The sequence below is a fragment of the Cygnus atratus genome, chromosome 12, assembly GCF_013377495.2.
Source record: "Cygnus atratus isolate AKBS03 ecotype Queensland, Australia chromosome 12, CAtr_DNAZoo_HiC_assembly, whole genome shotgun sequence".
In the NCBI taxonomy this organism is placed as follows: Eukaryota; Metazoa; Chordata; class Aves; order Anseriformes; family Anatidae; genus Cygnus; species Cygnus atratus.
This window is the reverse complement of record NC_066373.1, coordinates 11,498,440-11,525,057: the sequence shown is the minus strand read 5'-3', so window position 1 is coordinate 11,525,057 and position 26,618 is coordinate 11,498,440. Positions and strand designations below refer to the sequence as shown.

Genomic DNA, 26,618 nt, shown 5'->3' with positions numbered 1-26,618 from the left:
CCCCCTCTTCTCAGCCCTGATGAGGCTGCACCTGGAGCACTGTGTCCAGTGCTGGGCTCCCCAGTGCCAGAGGGACATGGAGCTCTTGAAGCGAGTCCAGCGGAGGGCTACCGAGACGCTGAGGGGACTGGAGCAACTCTCATACGAGGAGAGGCTGAGAGAGCTGGGCCTGTTTAGCTTGGAGAAGAGAAGATGGAGAGGGGAACTTATAAATGTGTGTAAATATCTGAAGGGAGGGTGTCAAGAGGATGGGGCCAGACTCTTTCCAGTGGTGCCCAGTGAGAGGACAAGAGGCAACAGGCACAAACTGAAGCAGAGGAAGTTCCAGATGAATTCAAAAAAACATTTCTTTTATGAGGGTGACAAAGCACTGGCACCAGTTGCCCAGAGAGATTGTGGAGTCTCCTCTGGAGATACACAAAACCCACTTGGATGCCAGCCTGTGCAACATGCCAGGTGTGACCCTGGTTGGCAGGGGGGTTCGACTGGATGATCTCCAGAGGTCCCTTCCAACCTCAGCCATTCTGTGAGTCTGTGAAACTGAAGGTACATATCTCAGAGGCTGCTCAGGCTGAGCTATACAGACAGGTTTAGCTGGGTTGGTGTTTTACTGCAGTCAGTTGATTTTTATCAGATGCTTTTACTTCATACACTTTCCTTGGCAGTGGGAACAATCCAGCAGATATCAAAAATGCTGGAACACAAGGGGACGTGCAGCCAAAAAGATCACTTGTGTAGCAGGATCCCCTCCTGCCCAAGGCAGACTTTGCACAAGCTCACAACAGCACCGTGTTCGCCTGCTGTGGGTAGAGCTTTGGGTTTGTCTCCAAGCAGAGTTGGGCGAGCTTCATTAACCACAGGGCTTAACCTCATGACTTCGGAGGCTGCATCACCTCGCAGCACATTGCATTTGTGGTGGCACAGCCTGGCCAGTGGCCAGGGCCCAGCCTCGGAGCAGTCTCCCCATGGGGAGGGCAGGGTGCAACTGGTGTCTCACAGCTATTTTTTCTTGGCTCTTGCAGGGCAAGTGGCCCCTTTTAGCACAGATCAACAACAGACAGGACTGGGGATCATCAGCTGCCTCCCAGCTGATTCCCAAGGCATTTCAAACACAGCATCACAAGAGGCAGGGATAATACATGTGAAAGGCCCTTCTCAGTGGGACTGATAAGCACTTACAGAGTTATTACAGGAACAGAGAGACAGGGCACTGAGTTTCTTATGTGCAGGACTGGCTATATCCAGGGAGAGGACAACCATGAAAAAAACATCTACGGTTTCCCTGGGTTGCCCCTGTCCTAAATGTACCATGACATGGACCCTGTCCTTGCTAATTCTGTTTACAAGAAACATATTTAAAAGCCTGGAAAAAATCAGTTCAGCTAACACTGACGTGGTCTGCATGCAGGTTTAAATGAGCTCTCGAACCACGATTTGCCTCCAGCCATGGTGTGTAGCCTTCTCCCAGCACCATTTCCCTTCCCTTTGGCCGTGCTCATCCCCAGTATTGCAGAAAACACCCGATGTGATGGTCTGGGCCTTACTAGGGAGGGAAGTGTCCCAGGGATGACCTGCTGGGAGATCATCAGCCCTCCAGGTGCCTCAGTGCCTTTGTTTGCTGCTGCTTGCTGGCCCCTCCTTCCCAGGCTTTCTTTATCATAGAATGGTCAAGGGAAGAACTGAAGTTGTTTCATAGAATCATAGAATCATTAAGGTTGGAAGAGACCTTCAAGACCATCTGGACCAACCATCACCCTACAACCAATGTCACCCACTAAACCATGTCCCCAAGCACCATGTCCAACCTTTCCTTGAACATCCCCAGGGACGGTGATGCCACCACTTCCCTGGGCAACCTGTTCCAATGCCTGACTACCCTTTCTGAGAAGAAATATCTCCTAATTTCTAACCTAAACCTTGCCTGGCACAACTTGAGGTCATTCCCTGTAGTCCTATCACTAGTTACCTGTGAGAAGAGGCCGACCCCCAGCTCCCCACAGCTTCCTTTCAGGTAGTTGTAGAGAACAATGAGGTCTCCCCTGAGCCTCCTCTTCTCCAGACTAAACAACCCCAGTTCCCTCAGCATTAATTAGTGCATACAATGCCCATCATCATTTCTCTTCCTCAACAGTTCTCTCGTCCTGCTCTCCAGGACAGAAACAAGTTTTCACATTCCTCATAGCATCCCATCTTCTCCAGCCTGCTCTCCAAAGGCACACTTGGCCTCTCAGCTGGGAAGGGGCTTCTTGACCGCAGCCAGAGCTTGCAGCCTGGCTGTGCTCCTGACCCTTGGTGTGTGCTTGTGGGAAAGCCCAGATGCAGGCAGCTGAAGCCTGGTAGTGCCGCTGCAGCATCTCCCGCTACCTTCAGGTTCCCCAGACCCATTTTTATCCCCCTCCCCAAGCATTTTGGGGTCCTCTCATCTTTTATAAATCCCCTTCATCAGCACCAGAGTGCCCTCCTGCCTCCTGCTTTTGCTACCCTCTCCTCTTGCTGCAAGTGGAACCAGGGTGGGGGTGGGAGGCTCTGGGTCAGGAGGAGCTGTGCCTCGGAGGTGCTGTCTGTGCGGGCACATGCACCACAAGCCTCCAACAGCCCCTGCTCAGTGCACTTGCATGCTGGGGAGGTGCCTGCATCCAGCACCTCTTCTCCCAGCATCACCACCTCTTCCCCTGCTGCATCAGCGGTTAAGGAGCCTCTAAAGAGGGGCTGCAGTTACTTGCAAGCTGGCTGGAACCCACTGCAGGAGACCCAGATCCCGAGAATGCCAGCAGGGTCCTGCCAACCTTGTGCCCACCTCCTGATGCCACCAGGCCTGCAGCACGCAGAGAGGGGATGGGAACAGGGAGGGAAGGGGCCCCAGCCCCCCCAGCTCCTCACCCAGCCTCGTGCTGGAAACATCCCTTCCACGCAGCTTGCAAACAGCAGGTGTGGGACCGTGCCTGAACCCGTGATGTCCGTCCCTCTGCGCACTGCAGCCTGCAGTTGCTGCTCCTGCTGCCACAGCCACACACCTCATCTCCAAGGGCTTTTGATTCAGCCAGTGCCAAGGAGCTCCCTGCCTGATGCTCAGAAGGCAAAACAGCGAGGGGTTCCTTGGGGCACGTTACAGAGGAATCAGGCATGGTGCTGGGCTGGGGGGCGGTGGGGCAGAGGCACACAGGACAAGGGTTTTCATCAGCCTGAAGGCAGGCAGTCCCCTGAATTAGTGGTGTTTTGTTGCCAGTGGTGATGAAGGACTGAACTGATGTGATCTGCCCTCCTCTCGCGCCAGTGAAGTCCACAGGATCTGAGGGCAGTGGCAGGCAGAGGGCTGCTGTGACACAACCTTGCTCTGTCTCCCAAAGGGTGGCCCTGGAAACCCTGTCGTGTGCCACATTAAAGGAACTGAGAAAAGAATCCAGAGAGGCATTCTCAGTGATGGTCGCGTGAGATGCTATGGGCCAGTCCTGTGCACCCCAGTGTCCCACTACAGCAAATGGATCTTGGCCACCACCAAGAGTGGCCACCAGGAGCGGACGCATTCCCCACACTCACCAGCGCATGAGCTCATCTGCAGCCTTCACCCAAAGACTGGGAAGAGACCTCCAGATGAACAGTGACGGTATTTCAGGAAGATGGTTTCAACCCCAGTAAGAAAAGCTAGACCTGAACTCCTTTGAGGATGGGCCATTTCAGATTTATGACTCCTGCAGTGGGGAGATGCTTCCCATCTCCAGGGGATACTTACACTGGCCTCAGGTACTTGGGAAAGGGATTGTTTGTTATACCCTTCTCACTGTTTTGTTGCTTTAGGTAACTGAGGTATTCTTTTGTGATCAGAAAACCACTTGGTTCATGCATGCCATGTCAAAATGACCTGCCCTCTATGATCACAGTACTCAGCTCTCTTGTAGGTGCACAGCCTGAGCTATTAAACCCTGAAATCTCCCAGGGAATCCCCTCTTGCATTAAGGGATCACCAGTGCTTGTCCAGAGGGAAAAGGCAGCTCTGGTGACAGATTTGGTCACCAGAGAATAACTGCTTGTAGTGACGGGGGGGCAAACAGAGCACAGCTGGCTGACCTAGCAGGGCCTGCAGAAGGGCCAGGCCACAGACCCTGGTGGAAGCTGCCACATGCTGGGACTGACCAAAGAGATGCCCTCACAACAGCGCCATGGGTTTCTTCATCATTTCATGCATGAGTGGTTTCATCTCCCTGCAGCTTGCAGGATGCTACGTTTACACATTTGACAACAAATTTCCCCATAGGGTTGGCTCCCTCTGCAGCTTCCACAGCCTGCCTTGCAGCATCAGACAAGCCTAGTGCTTAGAATCATATAATCATAGAATAACCTGAGTTGGAAGGGACCCACAAGGATCATCAAGTCCAACTCCTGGCTAACACTTCAACCCAAACAAATAATCTTCAAATAATGTCCATCAAACAAACAAAGTAGGGCTTTCCAGGGAGTCCTGCTGTGGGTCCAGACCTTCTTCAGAAAAAAGGAAATCAAATCAAGCAACCAAGTGAAGATATCTCAAGTCTCTGGCACAGACAACCAGCAGACCCAACTTCCTGCAGCGGTTTTCTTGGCTTGAGGAAAGACAATGAGATTTATATTCTTCTCACTTTTTTACTTTGCCTTTTTTAGAGGCAAAAGGTACGGGCTAAAATCCAACAGCACTAGGGCCTTTTCAGCATATTCCTTTCCACTGAGTTCTAAGCACACAAACTTCAAGTTCAGGCCTGAGCCCAGTGTCACTTACTCTGAACTTTTCCATGGCAATCTTCCCTCCTCCTCCCATCCCTCTCCCTGCCTTTGACAGCTCAAAACAAAACACTACCCTCCTGAACATTTTGTTTCATGAATACAGGGGTGTTTTTTTAAAAAAGAAAGAAGTGTAGATACAGAATCACTCTGGACCCTTTGTTCTCCATCCCAGTAGACCAGCACTCCACCGGTTCAAGCTGATATGCAGAAGCACTGTTGCATTACTCCTTGTCAGGAGGAGACTGCTGGTGTTTTTCTTGAAGTAGAGCAACTTTCAGAACCTTTATCAATGCATACATGAATCCTTCATTTGGGAGTAAAAATTCCACTTACAGATTCTAGCCTCTGTTCATATATGAATGTATTAAATAGAGGGGACAGACTTGCAGGAGGGCAGTAGGGAAGAAGTTGGTGCAATGTTTTCAAGCTCTTTACACACATAAGTTTTTGGTTTTTTGCCTTTGGAATGGCTAAACTTAGGCACACCTCACAATGGACTATGGAGAGATTAACAGTAAGATTGTTTTGCTGATTGTTGTGGTGGGTTTCAATCCAACCATGGGCTCCTGTAGATCCCTTAGGACTAGTATCTTATTGACCAGGAAGTTAAGTGGACGGGAGATGAGAGGAGCTAAGAATTACATCACAAATCTTATCTGCCTGTGGCCCTGAAACGGGAATTTACTCATGGAAGTTATCTGACCTTAAAAGATAAGTGAAAGGCTTTATTAACAGCAATGTCAAAATTATCATTACTAGGAAGCTGGGTTAATCCACTCAGAAGAATGGGGCGGCTCCCTCTGCTAGCTGCTGGTTACCAGACATCTTGACCTGGTTCCATGCTCTGCGGTAGCTCTGCAAGGTCGTCTGCAAAAGAAGAAAGGAGAAGGCCGTAGTATGTTCAGACAGCAGTGGTACGTTGTGGAGGAAGCTGCTAGGTTGTCGAGGAAGCTGCTAGGCTCTAAGCTGCGGTACTGCATGCTCGTTCACTTGCCTCACTCCCACCTGAGCTCAGTGCTCGCTGCAGCACACTGAGAAGAGCTCCTGCAGGTCTAAACCAGCTTTGGTTTTCCTCTGAATGCTACAGGAAGCCTGGAGACATCACACAAAAGCACTGCGTGGAGACCTACAGCCCTCTGCACAGCAGCAGGGCTGTTTGACCTGTCCTGCCGCAGAGGGGCTGGCAGGAAAAACAAGATCCTTGGTGTCACTCCTCTTATCTCAGGGACAACTACAGCAACCATCTCTTGTCCCTTGAGCCCTGACATCTCTCTAGTTCCAAGGCTGGCAAGGCTCCGGGCACTGCACATGGAGTGCGTCCAAGCCAGAGCCCAGGTCTGTGGATGAGCTGCCCACAAGCTCTGCAGCAGCTGCAGTCAGATCCACACTTCTCAACCTGCCGTGCTGGCTCTGGAGGTTCAAGCCCAAACACCATTCTGACCTCTGAGAAAGGCTGGAGCACAAAAGCACAGCCAGTCCCAGCCCAAGGTACTGGGGAAAAAAGTGCTGGGCAGACACAGCCCAGCACCATCCTACTCCCAGCCCCTGCTCAGGGGTGAGCAGGGTGCTGATGGCCAGGACCTCATGACCTGTCCTAGGAGCTGGCTTTGCCCCAGCAGCGTCTCTCCTCGCCCACTATGCACATTGACATCCCGCCCGGGTAAGGACAGGGATGTGTCCTGCTATCTCTGGGCTTTGGCAATGCTCCTGTCTTATCTCCTCACCTCCTCCCAGGCTGCAGGACTTGGGCCAGGGGCAGAGACAAAGATACTGTTCTTGCAACTTTGCCATGAACTCATGCTTGGCTCTTGGCCAGGCACTGCCTTTCCTTTCCAGGGAAGAGTCAAGATACAGATGAGGAATAAATGTTTGAGATCATCAAAGAGGACCACAAGCACTGGAGAGCCACCAGCTGTCTGGGGTGCTGGGGAAGGCCTGTGCAGAGACAGACATACTGGGCCACCACACGTCCCCTTCTCCTTACACACCCTTCAGGTTTCAATATCAGAGCAGCCTGGTGGTGCAGCCTGTCCAGTTACACACTACACCCTTGCATCGGCTCCCCCTCTGAGCTCATTTAAAATTCAGCCTCCATGCTGGGGGTAGGGAGCAGCCACCAGAAAGAGCCTCCGGCCCTGCCCTCAGCAGCGACACCGGGAGCCAGTGCCCGGCCCACGTGTACCCGGCTCTGCCTCACTCACCTCAGCAATTGCTGCCCTCCTCTGCCAAGCCTTGATACTCTTTTCCAGGTCAGTGACAGCCATTGCCGTCTGCACATAACTCATCACGGGAGGCGTGCTGTAGTCCGACAGCTGTTTCTGCAGCCACCGGTCCAGACTCTCCGCTTTGGCTCGTTGCTGCGGGAGGGAAAGGGATAGAGGGCAAGGACATCCCAGGAAAATGTACCCCTGCCAGCTGGTGGCCAGCCCTCCAGGGAAGCAGGCAGTCAGGATAAACTGAAGCCCCAAGAGCAGCTGCACATTTGAGGGCATAATATGGTGCATCTACCTGTGCCTCCATCCCACAGATGGGCTGCTCGAGAGCACCTTGAGCCTGCTGCTCAAAGCTGTGGTGGCCCAGCTGGGTAACAGCAGTGCCACCTCTCACTGGAGAGGACACTGTTGATGAAAAGCTCAAGGAAAGAGAGCTTCAAGAAGGCAGTGGCTGGTCCCTGGAAGGGCAAAATCCACAAAGGGCAAAGCTGACCAGTATTAATGGCATTGGCAGGAGCTCCAGGACTTATTCTCAGTCCCACCATGGCATGCACATATCCAGGTTATTGCTGGACCTCAAATGGGCATCAGTGTCTAATGTACCATAACAAATACATACAGAGAGTCCTCTTAAGTTAAGTCTCAGGGATTCCCGAATCACTCTCTTACCTTCTCCACCAGAGTAGTTTCTCTTTCAATCTTCTCCAGCAGCTCCGTCTTCTGGGAGATGTCTTTCATTAGAGATGTCGATGTTTCCATGGTGTTCTGAAGCTTTTTCTGGAACAAGAGAGAAGGACACTGTTAGTAGATGCAACAGCAGCTCTCTGGTACATGCAAAGACATCTCCACTGCTTATGTGGGCCCTCTCCTTGGGCTTTATCTCGGCTGGTGGTGCAGGAGCTGTGCTCCAAACAAGGCCCTGTGCTGTCTGCCAAGCACTGGCACTGCATTAGCCAGGAGTGATGGCGGCTGTGGGCCACAGCCCTGTGTTGACAGCCCCAAATCTCCAGTTGTCAGTGGCAAAACAGAGCCACTTGCCAGGAAGGGCAGGAGCCTGCATCTGCTGGGGCATGGTCAGCAGAGTGGTGAAAGCTGTTATGCTCCATGGGTCATGACTTGGGTGGGGGGTTTCCAGTCAGCGGCCACAGCTACTGCTTCAAGGTACCTGGCTGTCACAGCCTGTATTACACTGTGGCACTGAAGCCTGGGTTTAGGATGGACCCAGACAGAAGGGCTCATCTGAGAGACACAAATCCGCCCCAGCTGAAAGCACTTTTCACTGATGAGATCAGGGGCTGCAGCTCATGACATCTTTTCAAATGTCACATGTTATGTAAGAAATGTATTTTTCTATGCGTCAGCACCAAAGCTCTTTCCTATGGGAATTTTCATCAGGGTATAAAATAACCTGTCTGCAAAGCACAAACCTCACCATCAGGCTGCAGCCAAACATGAATGAGGACATCACTGCACAGAGGGAGCTCAGTGGGGCTCCTGGCATGTCAGGCAACTCCCCAGCCCCACACACACTGAGCTACCACATCAGTGGAAAGACTGGGAGCTGCCTGGCATCCTCTGACTGAGAAAGGGAAGGATACAAGAGCTGCTAATCAGCTCACGTGTGACCCTCGGGAACAGCAGAAAGGGAAAGCAGAGGCACTGGGAGTTTCACTCACTTTACGGAAGTTGAGGATCTGGACAGTCTTCCCTAAAGTCAGTTTTAGCTGCTGCAGCTCCTTGTTCTTCTCATCAATCTTCTCTTCGTACTGCTCCTTTGTAACCTGCAGCTGCTGTGAGCGGACCTCACGGAGCGTCTCTCCCATCTGCTCCTTCTGCAAACCCCAGAGAAGCAGAGCTACAGATTGCCGACCACAGCTCAGCCCCAAATAAAGAGGGCTTTGTTTGGTGGGAAAAGCTGTCCTAAAGACAGCTGTGTTCTTCACAGGTCATCTCACCCCTGTTTCTCCTAGACTGCTGCATGTACCTGCCTGAGCTGCTGTTGCAGCTTCTTCTTGTAACCCTTGAGAAAACTGTTTTCTAAGCGCAACTTCTCTTTCATCAGATCCTAAAGAAAGAAAGCAGGTTATAGCGGGACAGCAGAGTCTGGGAGGAGGAAGAGCACCAGGACCTCATGCTTTCCTGTGTATTTTCCCTTCATTGGGTGACATTGGTAGTACAGTGATGGTTGGACCAGACGATCTTGAAGATCTTTTCCAACCTTAATGATTCTATGATTCTATGATTCATCTCACCTGTACTGCTCCTAAAAAACGAGCACTTCCCCTCCCATGAGAAACGTTGTTCAGCATCCTCCTGCCCCACATGTGGGACGTTGGCTTTGCACTTCCCTGGGCTCTACTGAGCTGGAGGGCTGGGTCTTGTGTCACCTGTACTCATAGTTGTGCTCACCAAGCTGATGAGCAGCTGCAGTAGTTGCTAAGATAGTCTGAAAATGTGAGGCAGATCATATGGGAGTATGGGAAATAGGTTTTAACCTAAATTTTTTACCATACATTTCAGATGACAGACCAGGCTCAACTTTTGCCCTGCTGCACTGACCCTTTGGTGGTTCTTCTCCTCTAGGTACCTCAGCAGCTTCTCGGAAGCTACAATGCTCCCTTTCTTGTTGGCGATGGTACTGACGATGTCTTTCTCAAAGTCACTGATTGCTTTCTTAACATCAGTCCACCAAATATCTGTTTCTTGTATGACTGCCTGTAGAAATGAAGTCACGTAAGAGTCAAGAGGTGCTAACTTCCCTAATTCAAACAGCTTAGGGAATAGGGGACACTGGAAATGACCAGACGTATTCTGATGGAGTTAGGAGCATTTCTCCTGTGGGTGCACTGAGGTTCACCCTGTGCAGCACAGGGCACATGACACAGTCTTACAGAGCACTGCTACTTCACTCATTCAAAAACGAACATCAGAATAAATCTCCCCCATGCCTGACTTTCAGCGTCTGTCATTCCATCCTGACTTAGAAACATCACCAGCCTTACTGAGCCAATACTAGGACTGTCTTTTGTTTACAATGTATGACCTGTGGCCACACCAGAGGGACATGGGCTGCCTGCTGCCTCTGTCCCAGCTGCTGCATCAGCGGCATGAACTGAAGGGAAAGGTTTCTCCTTCCCTGAGAGCTCTTGAGCACCCTGCCTAGGAGGAGGTCTTGGCAGACGGCATAGGGCTGATCGTGATGCAGCAGCAAGGAGCCTGCAGCAGGAATGCAGCCTGGTAGATTTGGAGCATATGCAGAAGAAATCCTAGAGAGACTGGAAAGGCAGACACTGGACAGGTCTGCACTGAGCCCAGTCAAAGCAGGAAGCTCTTGAGAGTTTCTATATTGAAAAATGTTTGGCATGAAGGACATACATCCAAGAAACTGACAGAAAGGAGCTTTTGCTTTCAAGAAAAAGCTTGGGAATTTCTATATTGAAAAATGTGTCTGGCACAAGGGACACACATTCAAAAAGCTGACAAAAAGGAGCTTTTTCTTTCAAGCATCTATTTCTTCATCTCACATAGCAGACCTGAGCTTCTCTATCTAAAAATCTTCTGCTATCTTATGTAACTGTTAGTTCTTGCCATAATATGCAGCTTCAGAGACAGGCGCATCTGATCTCTGTTGATGCACTTGCCTTCAAGAAATTGTGAAGTTAGGGGGCAGTTCTGGCTCCCACTCTCAGCTCAGGACCACGAACAACAGTGCTCTGCTATGAACAGCCCACACCAAGCAAGTCTGTCCCACTGGCCTGGGGATGGCATGTTGAAAGTGGTGGGAAAGGTTACAAGACTGCAGGACACATTGGCGGTTCTAAGGTTTCTGGAGAGCTATACCTCGAGGTCCTGCAAGGTCTTCTCTGTGTCCTCCTCCATCCTCTGAATTTCACCCTTCATGTCCACCAGCTCCCGCTCAGCCAGCTCACATTTCTGCTCCACTGTCAGGCCTGCGAAATAGCCTGTTGAACGATGCGTCTTGGATTTGGACCTGCCATGTGTCTGCAACAATCAAGGAATAGCACAGATGCCATCAGGTAGCCAACACTGGCCAACTGCTGCTGCATTTTCATGTATTCAAAGAGAAAATAATCTCAACAGTCAGGTTGGAGGGATTCCAGCTTACAGTAAGGACACAGAGGTGTATCCAGAACAGAGGTAACTTGGGGCCACACCTAGCTGGCCTCATTTGTCCCCTCATCCACCCACAAAACCTTCCTACATAAGCACTTTCAATTCACTTCAACGGGCAAGTGCAGGGCTGGAGGTTAAAGGCAATGTGATGCCTTCATCCACACCTTCATCACAACACACCTCTCAATAGTGGAGATGTTAATGAACATGGACATTATCTAGACTTGTTGTGTAGGACAGATAGGGTCTTCTGCCTCTTCCCGAGGAGTGGAGGGTCTCACAACATGGGCGGGCTAAAGCTCAGTCTTTGGAGAAGCGACACTGCTTGGGTGTGATCACCGGTTCTGCAGAGATACTGGGATGCCAGCACTGCTCTGCACAGGGCAAGGGCCCTTCTGGCCAAAAGCAAAGTTTCAAAAAGAAAACCCCCAAAGTGGCTCCTTCAGGCTCAGGCATTGCCGAAGCCCCTTGCAAGAGGCTAGCTGAAAGGAGCTCCACAGCAGAGCTTCTGCTCACTGCATCACTGGTGGAAGGAGATGTTCAGGTCAGGAGGCGAAAATCTGCCCCAAAAGCCTGACCATGGATACAGTGAGAAGGAACAGAGCAACATGCACTCGGAAGAGGAACCTGAGTGTGGGTGCACGCAGGTCTAAGCCTACAGGGGCTCCTGCAGGAGGGGAAGAGAAGGAGAAACCTGTTAGAGAGCACCTGACAGGGCCTGGGGAAAGTCCCCTGCTTTCCTGGCATCAGCCCCGCTGTATGTTTAGTTTCTCCTTCAGATTACTCTGGGGGGGGGTTAACTCATTAGTGTGTGAAGTGCTTCCAGATCTACCTGGCACCTGCTGTTCAGGAGATCACAGTGCTGTCATACACCAGAGACAGCACCAGCTGGAAGAGGAGAAATCGGAAGGCAGCCTGGCCTCTACACTGAGTGCAGAACAGCAAGGAAGTCCAAAGCTTACACCTGAAGGCCCAGCTAGCACTTGTTTTCGGGCAGGTGTTGGGGTTAAGTCACTTGTGCAACCCACACGGTGGCTACCCCACTCCGTACCAGTACGTGCACCAGCTCTGGCGGGGAGTCGTGTGCCACCGGCTGCTGCTGGAGAGCTGGGCTGCTCGGCTCCATCTTACGGTACTGATTTTCAAACATCTCCACCTCAGCTCTCAGCAAAGCGATGGCATGACTGCAAAATGATGGGGTCTGGATGAGACCCAGCTCTCAGGGATGTGCACCGGGCCAAGTACAGTGTCACCGCGTGTGGCCAGTGGGCAAAGGCAGAGCCGAAAGAGGCTAACTCAAGGCAAAACAAACACCCCCAAATGAGGGCTGAAGGTCTCCCCTCCCTGAACCAGGATGCAGAAAAGCCCCCCAGACCTGCCCCTGCTCAAAAACCCAGACCCCAGAGACCAATGGAGCCTGGGACAGGAGCCCTTTAGGAAGGGACAGTGGGTGGCTGGGGGTGGCCCCATCCCTGTCCCTCTCCCGAGCCTCAGTCCCTGCCCAACCCCAGTTACAGCCCAGGCCCCACCACCCCTACATCCTCAGGCTGCTGCACCCAGCTCGGGACCCCCACCCCACCCTGCTGCCCCCCCCCCCCCCCCCCCGGCTGCCGGTACCGCTCCTCCTGCAGGCGTGCCCGCAGCTGCGGCAGGGGCAGCACCGCCAGCACCTGCTCCGCCATGGCTGTGTTGTGGCAACGGTGGAACGGGCACGGGTGGGGTGGGGGGCAGGACTCACAGGCACAGCGAGGCCCCAGCACATGCACGGAGGCCCTGCTGCTCCCTGGCTTGAGCCCTGCACCTTGGCCACTGCCAGCTCCGCCACCAGGCCAGGCGTGGTTTGGCCCCTGGCACAGCTCGGTTGTGGCCTGGGGGTCTCCCACTGGGGAGCTGGCATGGCCAGGTCCAGGAGCTCTGCCAGGTGCTGGGCATCGTTTCTGAGAGGCCCTGTTGCTGCAGCCATGCTGCAGCTCACGCTGTGGCCTGACTAGACTGCGGGCAGGCCAGTATAACTGTGCCTCCCTCCCCAACAGTTGCTGATAGGGGTGGTGATGCCTCTCTGTGGCTCTTCTGGGATGAAAGATGCAAGTCAGCCTGAGTATGGGACAATATAAACCCATGCCATGGTGATGCCAGTCCTTTTTGTGGCTCCATGACAAAGCTGGTTTGGAATGGTGCACTCCCCATTGCTGCGTGTGCAGGAGAACCCAGTGAGGAGGCCTCACATCCATGTGATGGCCAGAACGTGTCAAAGCTCATCTTCAAAACACACCTGAGTCATAACCACAGCTGGTCCATGGGAAGAGCCCTGCTTCTCATCCTCATGCCAGCACCAGGAGAAACATCTCTCCCAGGAGGATCTTTGTCCCTGACAGGCACTCATTGCTAGAGCACAATGAAGCTTCTTGAAGTGTGCACACATAGAGGAGAGGGGAGAGAATGGCTGTGGCACAGCCTGGAGCCCATCTTTGCCCACAGGGTGTGATGGGGATCCCATTAAAAATGGAGTCACAAATTAAAAGTTGTGTTTCACTGACACACCAAATTACGCAAAACTTTGAATGTCTGTTTATCGTTTTTATTTGCCACCGTTTTCTCTGCTAGCTAGCTGTAGGCCATGGGCTTCTCTTGTTTCCCATTCATCTTGCAGAGTTAAGGTTTTACAAACGTGTAATCCAAGCAGATGAAACCTGCTCTGCACTTGGTGCTGTGTGAGTCTGCAGCAAGGTTAGAGTGTGCCACGCTTGCAGCAGACCCTCTGTCCAGCTAGTTTGTATATATACGTAGCACCATTTACTCAGGATTTGTGGGCTTGGGGTCCCTGCAAGAATCTTTCTGACACTCTAACCTGAGACAGTCACTGCCTCACTGTTTGGTGGGATGGGGAGAGGCAGCTGAGCAGTCCTGGAAGCAGCTGTGATGGATGGGGAGCTACAGGCAGGACTGGTGGCTCTGGAAGGTTCAGCAGCATTGTGCTGGAGGCTTTCCAGCTGCAGGAAGGGGGCATGCAGATTTCAAGATGTTTATCACTGTGCCGAGCTCTGGAAAGCTTTTCAGAGGTCAGCAGAAGACAGCCCACCCATCTCTGCCACAAAAACTGTCCCTTGCCAAATTCCAGGATCCAGAGCTCTGAAATGCCTTCAGGACAAGATCTGTTCTGGCTTTTAGTGGCCAAAAGTATGTTTTCCCTGACTTTGCTCTGGGAAACAGGTGAACCTTTCTAGCCAGATTTGAAAATAGTAATAGCAATAAAAATAGTTCAATAGCATTTCAGAGAAAACTTGGAAAAGCTTTAGTGAGCTCAGTGTTTGAGCACATGTGCCTGAAAGCAGCAATGCAGACGTCTGGGGGGGGGGGGGGCCTTGATCCTGTCCTCAGTCAGGTGTGTGGTTACAGTAGCTACAACACATTTGCTTTGCTTGCAGCTCGTACATGCCGATGTGCACATAGGAGTGTGTATGCAGATTTCCATAATTAGTCACTGCTCTAACTCCCAGGGGCGCAATGAGTAGCTCCACATGTGCCCCAGCCCCGTGTCTCCGCTTTTGCTAGCAGGGACACCTCAGGGCCATCTCCCCTCCCACGGAGTGCATGAGCAGTGCTGTGTCCTGCAGCCCAGACCCCAGCTGCTAGAGCCAGGCCTGGGGTGCAGCCAGGCTTCACCAGGTCGCAGGGGTGCTTACGCCTGGGTTCTAATGCAGTGTCATGCAGAATTTACTGTGGCAGACAAATGTCTCAGCTGTGTAGTGGTACAGCTCTGGCCTTCTTGATCTGAGAAAAAAGCATTCACACAGCAGTATTGAGGAGCTCTTTTAAACGTATGCCTCGATGCCTTTGCAGGTACTGTCACAAGTTATAGTTTACCAAAGGACTGGCTGGTATGCTCTGAAAGCTTATGCACTTCTGCGTGCTCTCCGTGTTCTGTTCCACCATGCACTGCTTTTGGAAAACAATGTTCCTCTCCCATCTGCAGTCCTGATAGGAAGAGGTGGGTGAATCGTGCTCTGGAAGTGGCCGACTTCCCCCAGGCCAGCTGCCATTCCTCTCCCTGTACTAGGCTGGGTTTAGGAGCAGTGAGTGTCCAGCTTGCCTTTTCTCTCCAGCGCCGTGCCCTGGGACAGCAAGCATGCCGAGCACATCCACCTTGTTTTCCAAAGATCCTGTGGGAGTCTCACCTGGCCTATCCAGAGCCAAAGGATAAAATGATGAGGTTTTACTTGGTTTGCTTACATTCTGTTCTGAGGGACTTGGAAAGCGCACTGTTCGTTGCAGCGCACGGTTGGGTCCTCGCGTTTATCTGTTCAGTGAGATTTTCCCTAGGTTTCCTCAGCTGTAGCCTCAAAGCCCGACGTTCGAATCAGCTTTAGCTCCATGGATTGAAACTTTTCCTTTTTTCACAACCTAAGGGAAAGAAAATCACGTGTTGTGTGCTTGCATACGGGAACGCCGCCTAAGGCTCATCTCGGCTCCTCTGCAAGCGCCGCTTTTACAAACACCGGCCGTACGAAAAGTACCGGAGCGAGCGGCTGAGCCTTGCCGGGGCGCATCCCCGGGAGCCGGGGCAGCAGGGCACGGCAGGGAGCAGGGCAGGGCCCCGCCGGGGCGGCGGGCAGGCGGTGAGGCGGTGCCGGGGCCGAGCCGGGAGCCCGGGGCGCGGGCAGCGCCGTGCCGGGGCCGGGCGCAGGGCCCTCCGCGCCGCCGGGTGGCGCTGCCCGGGGGGCGGCTCTGGCGGCGGGGCGCGGGCGCAAGGCGCCGTTTCCGGGTCGGCTGCGCGGCGCTCGGGGCCGGCCCAGGCTGCAGCCGCCGGCACCGGGCCCCGGCCTCGGCCCCAGCTCCGCGCCCGCCGCCCCGGGGCCGGCCCCGCCCCGCCCGGCCCGGCCCCGCCGCCGCCCTCCCGCGCCCCGCGCCCCGCCTCGCTGGCCCCGCGCCCCCCCCCCTCCCCCTTCCTCCTCCTCCTCCTCCTCCTCCTCCTCCCGCAGCCGCCGCCCGGCGCCGCCATGCCCGGCCCGGCCGCCGGCAGCCGGGCGCGGGTGTACGCCGAGGTGAACAGCCTGAGGAGCCGCGAGTACTGGGACTACGAGGCGCACGTCCCGAGCTGGGGGTAAAGCGCCCCGCGGGGACCCCCTCCCGGCCCCGCAGCCCCTCGGCCTGCAGGGCCTCTGCCCCCGGGGGGGGAGCGGGCGGGGGGAGAGGGGCGGCCCCTGCCCAGCCCCGGCGCCCCTCAGCCGCCTTCCTCTCCCCGTCCTTGCCCCTCTCTTTGCTTGGTGCCCACAGCAATCAGGACGACTACCAGCTGGTGCGCAAGCTGGGCCGGGGGAAGTACAGCGAGGTCTTCGAGGCCATCAACATCACCAACAACGAGAGGGTCGTCGTGAAGATCCTCAAGGTGAGTGTCCCGGGTGGCTGCCGGGGCTGGGAGAGAGCTGGGTCGGCAGAGACGAGGGCTGTGGGGTCCTGCCCTTCACCCCAAAACTCTTTTTTTTTTTTTTTTTTTTTTTTTTCTCGTCGTGGGTGTTCAGGTGCTGGAGGGTGCGTTTGGAAACGGGTTTAGTGTCCCCCGTGCTGGAGGGATGTTCTGATGCCTTCGCCCCTGCTGTCTGGCGTAGCTGGAGTCTGCTGTGGGCTGAGAGTTCCTCTGGAGGAGGAATGCTCGGAGACCTGACATTTGAGCAGCATTGCATGTGCTGCCTGCGTTTGGTAAATCGTATCTGGCAGTGTTTGTCTCAAACAGCCCAGAGACTGCCCTGTCAACAGGAAGGCGAAGCTTGGAGGGGGAATCCTTCTGTTAACCTCCAGGCAGCTGGCATGCAACCTTCTCACGCTCAGGCCGCAGCCTCCTCAGAGAGAGGCTGTGGGGTGCTTGGAAAGCAGACAAAACTGTATATTCTGTCCTTTAGAGGATCTGTTACATGGGAGAGAACTTCACTGCAGACAGGCCAAAAATATTGTGAAAACCTGAAGAGACTAAAAAGGGCCATTGGATGTTTGGCAGCATCAGTGACGTGTGGTATTCTGGTGTGTTCGCCGTAGTGGGATCGGGATGTGGGGGCCTTCATGCAGAAGTAACAGGTTGTGGTTTGGGGTGGCTGGAGTGTGGGGTTACCTGTGTTTGTCACAGAAGCAGTGTGGTCAGAGAGCTGTGGTAACTGTCCTAGCAGCAAACTGTGCTTGAAAAAAAAAAAAACAAAAAAAAACAGAAACTAAAGGTTAGAGTTGAGGTGCTTTTGATTTTGTCTTGGATGACACTTGTGGTTGTTAATTGTTGGACCGGCAACACCTGTCACTTGTTCCCCAAGAGCACGTGTCGATCTTCAAAGTGCAGGAGGCTCTGAGCTCAACCTGCCCTTGCAGCCACCAAGGCTGGCAGCTGCCTAGGACACATCTGCACTGGGCTGAAGCCCGAAGATGTTTGCTAGATCCACTCCGATGGTGCAGCTGGCTGGCTCACTTTGTGGCTTCCCCACTCACTCACTGTTCTGCTTCCTTGGGAACGTCCTCGGCTTCCTGGGAAGCTTGTCATGGTCTGTCCAGCTACAGCTCTTAGGCAAGGGGCGATCTCCCATTTGCCTCTTGGGAGAGTTAATTGCATCCCTGCCTCAGCTGCGGTCAAGGTGGCGGCTTGGTGAGCTGTTAGGGACAGCCCTGTGGCTGAGCCTGGTGGCAACGCAGAGTAAAAAGGCTCACGTGTCCTTGCAGAGCTGAGTTCTCCTGGAATGCTGCTGGGGCTTCCCCCACCTTTGGATGCTTTATGTGGCTTTTGTTTTTGTTTGTTGTTGTTGTTGTTCATTTGTTGTGTTTCTTTTTAAGTAGGTCAAGCAACAATATGTGTTTTGAGAGAGAGAGTAGTCAGAGGTAGCCAGTGCAGAGCTGAGTTTTATGGTGGGACGGCTTGTGGTTAGGCTGAGGAAACTGCACTTCTGCATGCTGCTCTGGAGCCCTTGATGGTCTCTTTGGGACTGCTGTGGTTTTCTGGGAGTCCAGGTCTCGGCCCACATAAAAAGGCACCGTGAGGTAGAGAGACTGCAGGGAAGGTCTTCAGAAATCTTCCTCTTTACCTCTTACCAGCCTAAAGAGCCTCCCCTGGAGCGATGCTCCTCTCCCTGTGGCTGCCAAACTCATCTCTAGGGAGCCTGTAAGCGCTGAGCTGTGAGTCAGCCGGCAAGAGTCATCTCAGGGTGGCTGGGTGCTCCTCCTTGGGGCCTCTACGTGTTGCCTTAAAGCCCTGTAAGCAAGGGACTAGGTTGGCCCAGATTTGACGTGGAGAGTGTTCCCACCAGTTCCCCTGGCTACCCCCACTTGCATTAACATGCAGGCAGCATTCCTGCGAGTAAGCAGGGAAAAGCAGAAAGTCCAGATAAATGAACACGAACTTTCTTCGCAGTGGAAAGTGGGTCAGTGAGAAGCGAGTTTCAGAGCACCATGTTGTTGTATACATTATGAAAACCTGCAAAGTGTGGCAATAACATCACTCTGAACTGTGGAAAGTGCCTCTGGTTTCCTGTAGCTAGACTCAAACTTAATTGCAAATGTAATTACATGTATCTACAGCGGAGCCTTAGCAAATCAGCTGGGCGTCTCTGTTCCTTGTAATTCAGGCTGGGTTCTCTGAGGTGGGAAATGCAACCAAGTCCCCAGGTTTTTGTGCGGCAGTAGGGGTGGGACAAAAGGGCGGGACAGTTGCTGGCTGGTGGATGTGGCTGTTCAGCAGTCCCTCCTTTCTATTTAAGGTTCTTTGAGAGAACAACTTGGTATGCATTAGAGTGATTTTAATATCTGTGGCTCGTGAGGTGACTGGTATCTCTTCCCAGCCTTGCTCTTTGAAGGAGCTTATCCTTACCGAGCTTGAGTTAGCGTGTAGCAAGTACTTCCCCGGACGTTTTTCTCCCCTTCTTTGGTGTTGTGGTACCTGAACATCTCATACCCTCCTCCAGAGAGGTCAGGAAATTTTATCACCCTTTCTCAGATGCAGAACTGAGCCACAGAGATTTCCTGTGTGACTTCGGGCAAGTCCCTTAGCCTCAACAAAGCTGAGACTAGAGCGTAGGTCCCAGTCTAGTGCTGGGTGAACAAGATAAACTGCTTTTCCTCTTCTGGAAGCTGAATGCCTCGTTTCTTCAAGTGCCCTGTGATGACTTAAGCAGTGGACAAGGTCAGGGAGCTAACGGCTCTGATAGGTATCACAGTGCCCCAGGCAGCTTGGTCTTGTATAAAGCATGTTTCCCAATTTCCTGGCGTTGCCTTTCTGTTCTGCTACCCCAAGTACAGGTCCAGGCATAATCCTGCAGGAAAGTGGGTTGTGACCGTGCCATTAGTTGTGACCATAACGTGTCAGTGAAGGAGCAGAATTGAGATCATGCAGGTGACTGTAACGTTAGTGTTATAAGGTCAAGTACCTTTCTTTGAAAATGCAATGCTCTTAGTGATGGCTTTTTTTTTTTTTTCCTCCAGGAAAATTCTGCAGTGCTTTAAAAAAAATGAACGGGTTCCTTCTCATTCCACTGCTACTAGTTGTCAGGCTGCGCTGTGTAGGACAGCAGCCACCAAGCACTGGAGCAGGAGCTGTGATTTACCTCACAGACGCCCTCTGCCTTGCTTCTACTTATAAAACTTTTTGGAGGATGCTGTCAGAGGGTAACTCCTCAGCTTTTCAACCTATCCAGAGAGAAAAGATTCGGGGCGGGGGGGAAGCACCATGGGGCTGAAGTCACCTTGGCATGCAGTGGAGTACTCAGCGCTGTACCTACCCCTCACCGTTGGTAGGGACGTAGAGAGGCAGCTGTGTTCCTGCTGTCTCCAGCTGGTGTAGGAGGTTCCTGAGGGCTTTCTGCTCTGGCTCTCCGCAGTGCAGCTGTGGGTATGCTTCCTGCATGCTTAGGGGAGGGCCAGACCAGGAAGAGGGAATGTGTGAATGTGTCCTGTGTGCTTCTGCATCTTGCTTAAATTTGATGCTAATGTTTGGCTTCCAGGATGAGGCTCGAGATTTCTTTGCATGTGCTAAGGAAGCTTAAGACATCTTTGTGTCCAGTGAGTTATGTGTTGTCTACATCCAGTGCGGGTACCCAAAGCACATCTCGACTCTTTCATATCTTAACCGCACAGATTTTTGGTGGACTGCTGAGGTCAGCCTCCAGCTGTTGTGCTGCCTCTGATGAACTCCCCATTTCAGTCATCTGAGGGATGCTCCGGAGTGCCTGCACTCTCCTGTTCTCCTGTGCCTTACTCTCCTGGGGTAAAAAGCAGTGTTCCTAGGAGATGTGGACAGCATTGCAAGTTGCACTCTCGAAGCCAAAGATAACCTTTCCACTTTGCTGGTAACTTTTGTGGGTGACTCTTCATGGCAAGAATGCTGTAGTGAGTTACCTACAGCTGCACTGCAGTGTTCTTCACAGCCCGTTCTCTTGCACTGCTTATCGCCCGCCTGAACGCCTGCCCAAGGTGGAGGTTATGGCATCCACATTGTCCGCTTCCTACGGGAGTCATCCTTCCTGCTTCATGCACGTGTGTGTCTACGTACAGTCTGTTTGCCCGTGGGGCATTAAACCCACCACATAAAGAGACTTTTGTCTCCATGTATGGTCGCTGTCTGAACAGGCAAAACAGGCCGAGGTTAAGAAGAGAGCGTAGTTGCAAGGAGAGGGAGTGGAGGTTCTGCAGCAGTGGTTAAATGGTCCCTTTCTCCTCTGGTGGCTTTTGTCCCTCTGCGCTGAGTCCATTAGCTGAAACTTTCAACCATGTACGCAGTTTCACAAGTGCATTCTTACTTGTTTTTGTTTTTCCCCTCTTCCCCTTTCTGGGTTGTATGAACCCTCTAGAGCCACTGCTCAGACGAGGGGCTGCAGCAAGGTCCTTTCAGAATTGAACTCAAATTATCACTGTAGTAGCTGGAGGACCGTTCAGGGGAAGGTAGCCCTGCGGCTCTGGTAATTTTTCTACTGTCTCTAAAAGCTTCAGGGCCCTCGTATATTGGTGTGCTCTGGGTGGGGGCTGAAATGACTGCTGTGCAGAAGGGATTGCACAGGGAAATACGATAGGACGATGCTGATCCCTCAGGGCTGGAGCTCTTGACTGCATCACTGACCTTCCACCACCAAAGCCGTTCAATCCCTGCTCCTGGTAGCTATCTGCATCTCGTGCTTCTCCTGCCTTTGTACTCACTGAATCAGCTCTCCCCAGCCCACTTCCTCCTCTGGCAGCACTGAAGTGAGCCCTTTTGCAAGAGAGCAGTGTGCGCAACTCCTGTTCCAAACACCAGTTGCCCACACTGAGCTTGGCACAGTCAGTAGTTGGAGTCCAGCCTTGTGCGGAGCTGGGACCAACTGAAGTTGTACCAACTGTCTCTCAGCGGCCTGGAGATGCAGCTGATGACTCTCGCGGTTGCGTTTTGCCACAAGGAACTGGTGAACTGCAAAACTGCAGCTCCTGTGAGGAGGAGGATGAGTTACAGCACTGTGTCTGTTCGCAGTGTCCTAGGGCAGAGCCCAAGTGAGTGCTTCTCGTTCCTTGAAACGGTGGCAGTAGGGATCAGGGCTTGATCCTTGTGTGTCTCCTCCTAGTTGACTGCATCGGTCTGGGTGCATGGAGGGCAGTCCTGCAGCCCCAGAAGGGCTGGTTCAGGGATGCGCTGTGGGGACAGGAAAGGCGTTCTGCAGGGAAGAAAGGTGCTGCCCCCAAAATACTTGCTGCTATGCTTTACCTAGCTTGAATTAAAAAGCAAAAGTGCTTCAGTAGTTTCAACCTGGGTTTTTTTGTTGTTTGTGTTTGTTTTTGACTCCTGTAAAATTCAAGAGCAGCTTGGGATAGGAAAATGTGAATTCCTGTGATGGAAGTTGTAAGGTGCAAAGATGGAATCTTGTGAGTTGTTTGCATCTCCCGAATATTAACACAAGTGGGCTCCTTGATTTTCGTAGCTCTTTTGAAAATAATTATTTGCTTTCCCATCTGTCGTCTCACAAAATAAGCACTGCTGCTCTGAAGCCTATTTTCCTATTGAGCAATTGGCATCGGGCTTTATAGGCTGATTATTATGATCCTTTCAATAATACTTGCTAGAGACAAATAAGCTTGCGGTGCCAACTTTTAAACGTTTAAAGCCTGTTGTAAGGATGCCGCTCGAGCCTTCTGCTGGTGTTTGTGTGTTGTTGAGATTTGCCTGTTCATTCGCTGCAAGTATTGGGGTGCTTCTGAGCTATTCAGGTTTGGTGGGCAAAGAATAGACTTCTTTTTTTTATTATTATTATTGTGTGGTGGAATAAATGACTTGTTTTTCTTGGATTTGTATCTTTTGATTGCTGTTCTTTTTCAGAGCACCTGCTGGGTAAAACCCAGCACCTTCTGTGACTCCTTCAGAGCAGCATGTGTGCTCCTTAGCTGGCAGCACCCACGTACTGCATGACTGCCTGCTTTCGGCTAATGGAAAGTTATTTTCATGCTTTGAATCGAACTTGGATTTCCCGCGTTTTCCTGGTCACTGTTTTTCTTTCTCATTGTGAAATTTGGGATAAAAAAATCTCTGTCTTTTGTTGAATTCAAGTGATGGGTTCCCAGGTTGTTGGGGATGGCTGGAACTGAAGCATCTGGCAGATGCATGCTCGCTTGCTTTAGAAACCAACCAAAAAAGATGGTTAACCAGGCAGACATCTATTTGTTCAAGACAGGAAGTGATGGTTGCCGTCTTGTATTTAAAGGTTTATTTTAGCAAACAATGTTAATGCTCCCAGCTGGTGCTTGCTGCAGCTGGACTCCTTCCCTGCTTACAAGTCTGTGATCTCACAGTAAGTGACCCAGGATCTGACCTCTCCGTCACAGAGAGGTGTTTTCTTCTGTATCTACCTGTCTGCAAAGCAACTACTCACCCCATGCCACTTCTCGCCTCTGGCACGGGACGGCAGCTCGTGATGCTGTCTGATCTCTTTGGGTGAAGGTGTTTGGGGTGGCACTGGCCCCTGTCGCTGTCTCTACTGCCCTGGCTGACTTTAAGCAGATGGAAGCGCCCTCGTGTGATCCTTTTGGCTGGTAGGGCAGGAAACCTGCAGCAAAGCAGGCCTGGCTGGGACAGTCAAGTGAGAACCATTGGGTTCCGCGGAGACCACCCTCCTGGCTGGGGGTCACCTCGGCCCTCTGCTCTGTGTGTTCAGTGCGTTGGACAGCCACGAGCCGTGCATTTTGTCTCCGCTGCCTGCAGCCATCTGAATGCTGGTTTGGCTAAGAAAAGAAGCAATTTTCTGGGAAACTGGAAAACTGGCTAGTGCTAGACGGCCGTGTTGTTCTGAGGGTACTGCTGCAGCTGAAGTGATTAAACCCCTCCCAGTGTAGACACGGTTAAACTGAGACATGTCTTTTAGCCTGGTTTCCTATGGAAACGAGCCTTACGCAATTCTGCTGTCTGTCAGCCTTTCTCCCCCTCCCCGCCAGCAGTTTTTACACTGGTTGGCCAATCTCAACCACATGCGACAGAAGTCTCCAAGCTGTCGAGTTTCTACGGCTTTCATGGAAATAGGTGCTTCAGAGGGACTCCGTGGGTGCCTGCCGGAGGGAAAGGCCACAGCGAGGGTTTGACTCATTCTGGCCGCTAGAGAATCCCAGCTCAGAAGAAAGCTTTGAAATGCCTCTGCTGTGGGAACAGATGGAGGTGGAGTCGGCACCTTTCTAAAAGGTTGCCTGACGAACACAGGCTGGTCAAACTCAGGAGTTAATTGTGCCTAGGTAGCTGCCTCATTACTCTGGGGGAAATAGCCCTCCCAGGACAGAGCGGACTGAGCCACGTAGGAGACACAACCTGAAATGCCACTGTTCCTAGCCTCGAGTAATAAAATAGCCTTAAATCAGTGCAGTTAAAATACTCCGGCTGCAACGGCTGGTGTCTTAGAAGCTGTTCCTGCTGGGAGAGGCAGATGGTTGGAGGCCGTAATAGCCTGCTGGTTCACATTTAATCCATGTGTGTTTGGAGTCAACACCCGTGGACAGACAGATCGGGTGGCTGGGAGTTGTAGCGACCCAGGCTTAATCCTGGTGCTCGGTGGCTGTGCTGCTGATCGCCTGTGATTTTAGCAGTACTGGGGCTGGGGTGAGCAGAGCTCCCGTGGCTGTGACCGGCTTGCCCTGGTCAGCCAGCCCACAGCAGTGGCCATGTGTTGGAGAGGTTTGCACCAAGGTGTTTGAGTTGCCAGATGGGATAACGCAAGAGTCTAGGCTTGGAATCAGTTACTGTGCAAAAACTGAGCTCCGGTAAAGCGTTCCTGGGAGGCAGACTGCACTTAGAGCCGTGGCTGGAGTAATGTGGCTTGGGCACAGCACGGCGCGGCGTGTGGGCAGGTGATGGCATGCTGTTGGGTAGCCTCGTACGGTGGAAGTTGTGGTACGGAGGCCAGTGATTGCCCCTGTTTTATCCTGCAGAAATGGGGAGATCCTTTACTCCCCCGCATTGTTCTCTGGGGGAAACTTCTGGGCAATAACTTTTCCTCTGAGATGACAGGTTTCAGCCCGTGGCGTTTCTCCCTTCCGCATCCCTCTTTCCCTAGCGGCAGAAAGCCCCATCCTGAGCGTTGTCTGCAGCCAGGAGGAGCGCGCTCACCGCACAGCTCGCACCCCTGCAGCAGGGCAGGCTGCAGTGGGCAGGGCTGCTCGGTCACTTGGGAGACCCTTTCCCAGGCCCATACCTGATGTGTTTTAGCTTAGCCATGTGCGGGCAGCCTTGACCAAGCTCTGTGATGCTGTAATTTAGCAGGAAAACATGCAAGCAGTTCTTAACTCTCCCTCTTGCTGAAACAGTGTTTGCCAAAGTGTCGCCCCTTGGTGATGTTAGAGGTGCTGCTCTTGGCGACTCTCTGCAGGCATTTCATTAAAAAAAACTTTCTTCTCTCCTTTTTTCCAACAGTCGTTGGTGCTGTCTGCTCGTGTCTTTCAGTAAGTGTGTTGCAGGGGAGTGGTGGGGTAGATTTCTGCAGGGGTCATGCTGGGCAGCCTTTTCCAGTCTTGAGAAATGTGGAAGTGCGTGGAATTGATGTGGTGGGGGCAGACCTCTTCTTCCCCAGTGGGAGAGGTGGTTGCTATGGAAGGAGAAATGGAAATCTCTGAGGTGTATCCTCCCTACCTAGCTAATGCAAAAGGCCCTTGAAATAGCCGCATTGCAAAGGAAATGGTCTTTCAGAGTGGCCTTTGGGTCCCCTTGGCTGTGTTCAGGCACTGTTTCAGCTCCCAGTCAGGTGCAAATGTCACAGCAGAGTGGCCCTGATGCGTGCAGGAATCTGTCGACAGCCTGGCAGTTCAGCGAGCTCATTGAGGATGGCAGTGGCTGAGCTCCCTCTTCGAAGGTCCCTAGGAAACAGCTTGTGTATGCATCTGCCTTGCTGGACGAACAGAGTAACTGAATTATGTCCTCTAATTCCATCTTGCCTTCTGGTAATATCAGTGGATGTGGGCGATGCAAGCGTGGTGTCCATCGCCATGCTGACGTAAATGAAATTAGTCCCTAATGAAGCATCTTCATCTCAGGTTCAGAAATGTAGCCCTCACCTCTGCTCATTTCCATTCCCTGCTCTGGCTCCTTCTCCGTGTCTGTCTAACCTTATGCCAGCTCCAAGCGTGTCTTGGTATTGCCCCAAGCTGTTTTCTTGCCCCCTTCCCAGTGAAGCCTGCTGCTCACTGCTCCAGCTCTGGCTGGCAGCTGTGGTGGACCTTGCTGCCGTTTTCCACAGTGGCTTTACAAGGTGCTGACACTGCCTGTACCAGTATAGGTGTTATTTTTGGCACTTTGCTTAGGGCTGATATTCTCATTCATATTTTGACTTGAAAGTCTAGCTCCTGCCTTTTAACTTGGAAGAGGAGGAGAGCAGGATTTGAGTCTGAAGCTACCTGGAGAGCCTAGAAAGCCAGCGTATTTTATCACTTAGATAAATGACATGTTTTCTGACTATGTGAAAACCTTTGGTTCCTTCTCCCGTTTGCATGTACGTTCCTTTGAGTGGCCTGAAATCAGAGATGATGTGGCGTGAGTGCGAGCTGCCACGTCGGTGCTCCGCAGCCATTGTAAGAGCACGGAAGGCTGTGGCAGAGGCGAGGTAACAGGGAGCACAAGCTGTTGAGCTCCTGTGGCTCCTCATCCCTTGTGTAGAAGGTCGAAGCTGCTGACATCTGGTAACTTGTGTCACTTTGGTAAGGTGCTTCTTACCTCTTTGCTGTTTCCCATTACTTCCTTCCTCACAGACTGGACTGTACACTGGATGGTGAATGTCTTAGAAAGCTAAATGACCGGGAAAGCATGTTTCCAGGAGCAAACCTCACAGGTAGTGTCAGAGGTTTACTGGTCCCTGTGCGATGTCTCTGTAGCAGTACCAGAAGTGCAGCAGGAGCCATTCCAGCTCTGCAGTGAAGGAAGACTGCTGGAGCCAGCAGTGGTATGCAACTGGTGATGCCCACACTGGTCACTAGCCAAGGCTTAAATAAAGTCTCACTTCATAGCTGCTCTAAGCTGCCCAGAGCTAAATTTGTCTTGGGAGTGTATGAGTTACAGAAATGATC

At 52.4% G+C, this 26,618-nt stretch overlaps 2 protein-coding genes across 4 annotated transcripts in view; one reads left to right on the top strand and one right to left on the bottom strand.

The window, feature by feature from the left end:
• Positions 1-5,532: 5,532 nt before the first annotated feature.
• Positions 5,533-12,784, bottom strand: CCDC113 (coiled-coil domain containing 113). The gene is made up of 9 exons (XM_035543633.1): positions 12,720-12,784; positions 12,154-12,286; positions 10,809-10,970; positions 9,528-9,683; positions 8,953-9,033; positions 8,645-8,800; positions 7,638-7,745; positions 6,957-7,112; positions 5,533-5,622 (listed from the first exon to the last, which is right to left on the bottom strand). The coding sequence occupies exons 1-9, from the start codon at positions 12,782-12,784 to the stop codon at positions 5,533-5,535; spliced, it is 1,107 nt and encodes a 368-aa protein (XP_035399526.1).
• Positions 12,785-15,879: 3,095 nt separating this feature from the next.
• CSNK2A2 (casein kinase 2 alpha 2) overlaps positions 15,880-26,618 on the top strand; it is a 28,008-nt gene continuing 17,269 nt past the window's right edge. For 2 of the 3 annotated variants that reach the window (XM_035543504.2, XM_035543505.2), the window contains exons 1-2: positions 16,081-16,203; positions 16,377-16,488. In XM_035543504.2, coding sequence (XP_035399397.1) covers positions 16,100-16,203; positions 16,377-16,488 — 216 coding nt within the window. In that variant the 5' untranslated portion in view covers positions 16,081-16,099. Of the gene's footprint in view, positions 16,204-16,376; positions 16,489-26,618 lie in introns of all 3 variants that reach the window. The other variant, XM_035543503.2, reaches the window with a different exon arrangement.

What these genes read in the sequence shown, in the direction of transcription:
- CCDC113 (XM_035543633.1), bottom strand. Translation starts at nt 12,784, where the DNA reads ATGGCGGAGCAGGTGCTGGCGGTGCTGCCCCTGCCGCAGCTGCGGGCA. An exon ending in GCACGCCTGCAGGAGGAGCG is followed by an intron (nt 12,287 to 12,719) that starts GTACCGGCAGCC and finishes ATCATTTTGCAG; the next exon opens with TCATGCCATCGCTTTGCTGA. An exon ending in AAACTACTCTGGTGGAGAAG is followed by an intron (nt 7,113 to 7,637) that starts GTAAGAGAGTGA and finishes TCCCTCCCGCAG; the next exon opens with CAACGAGCCAAAGCGGAGAG.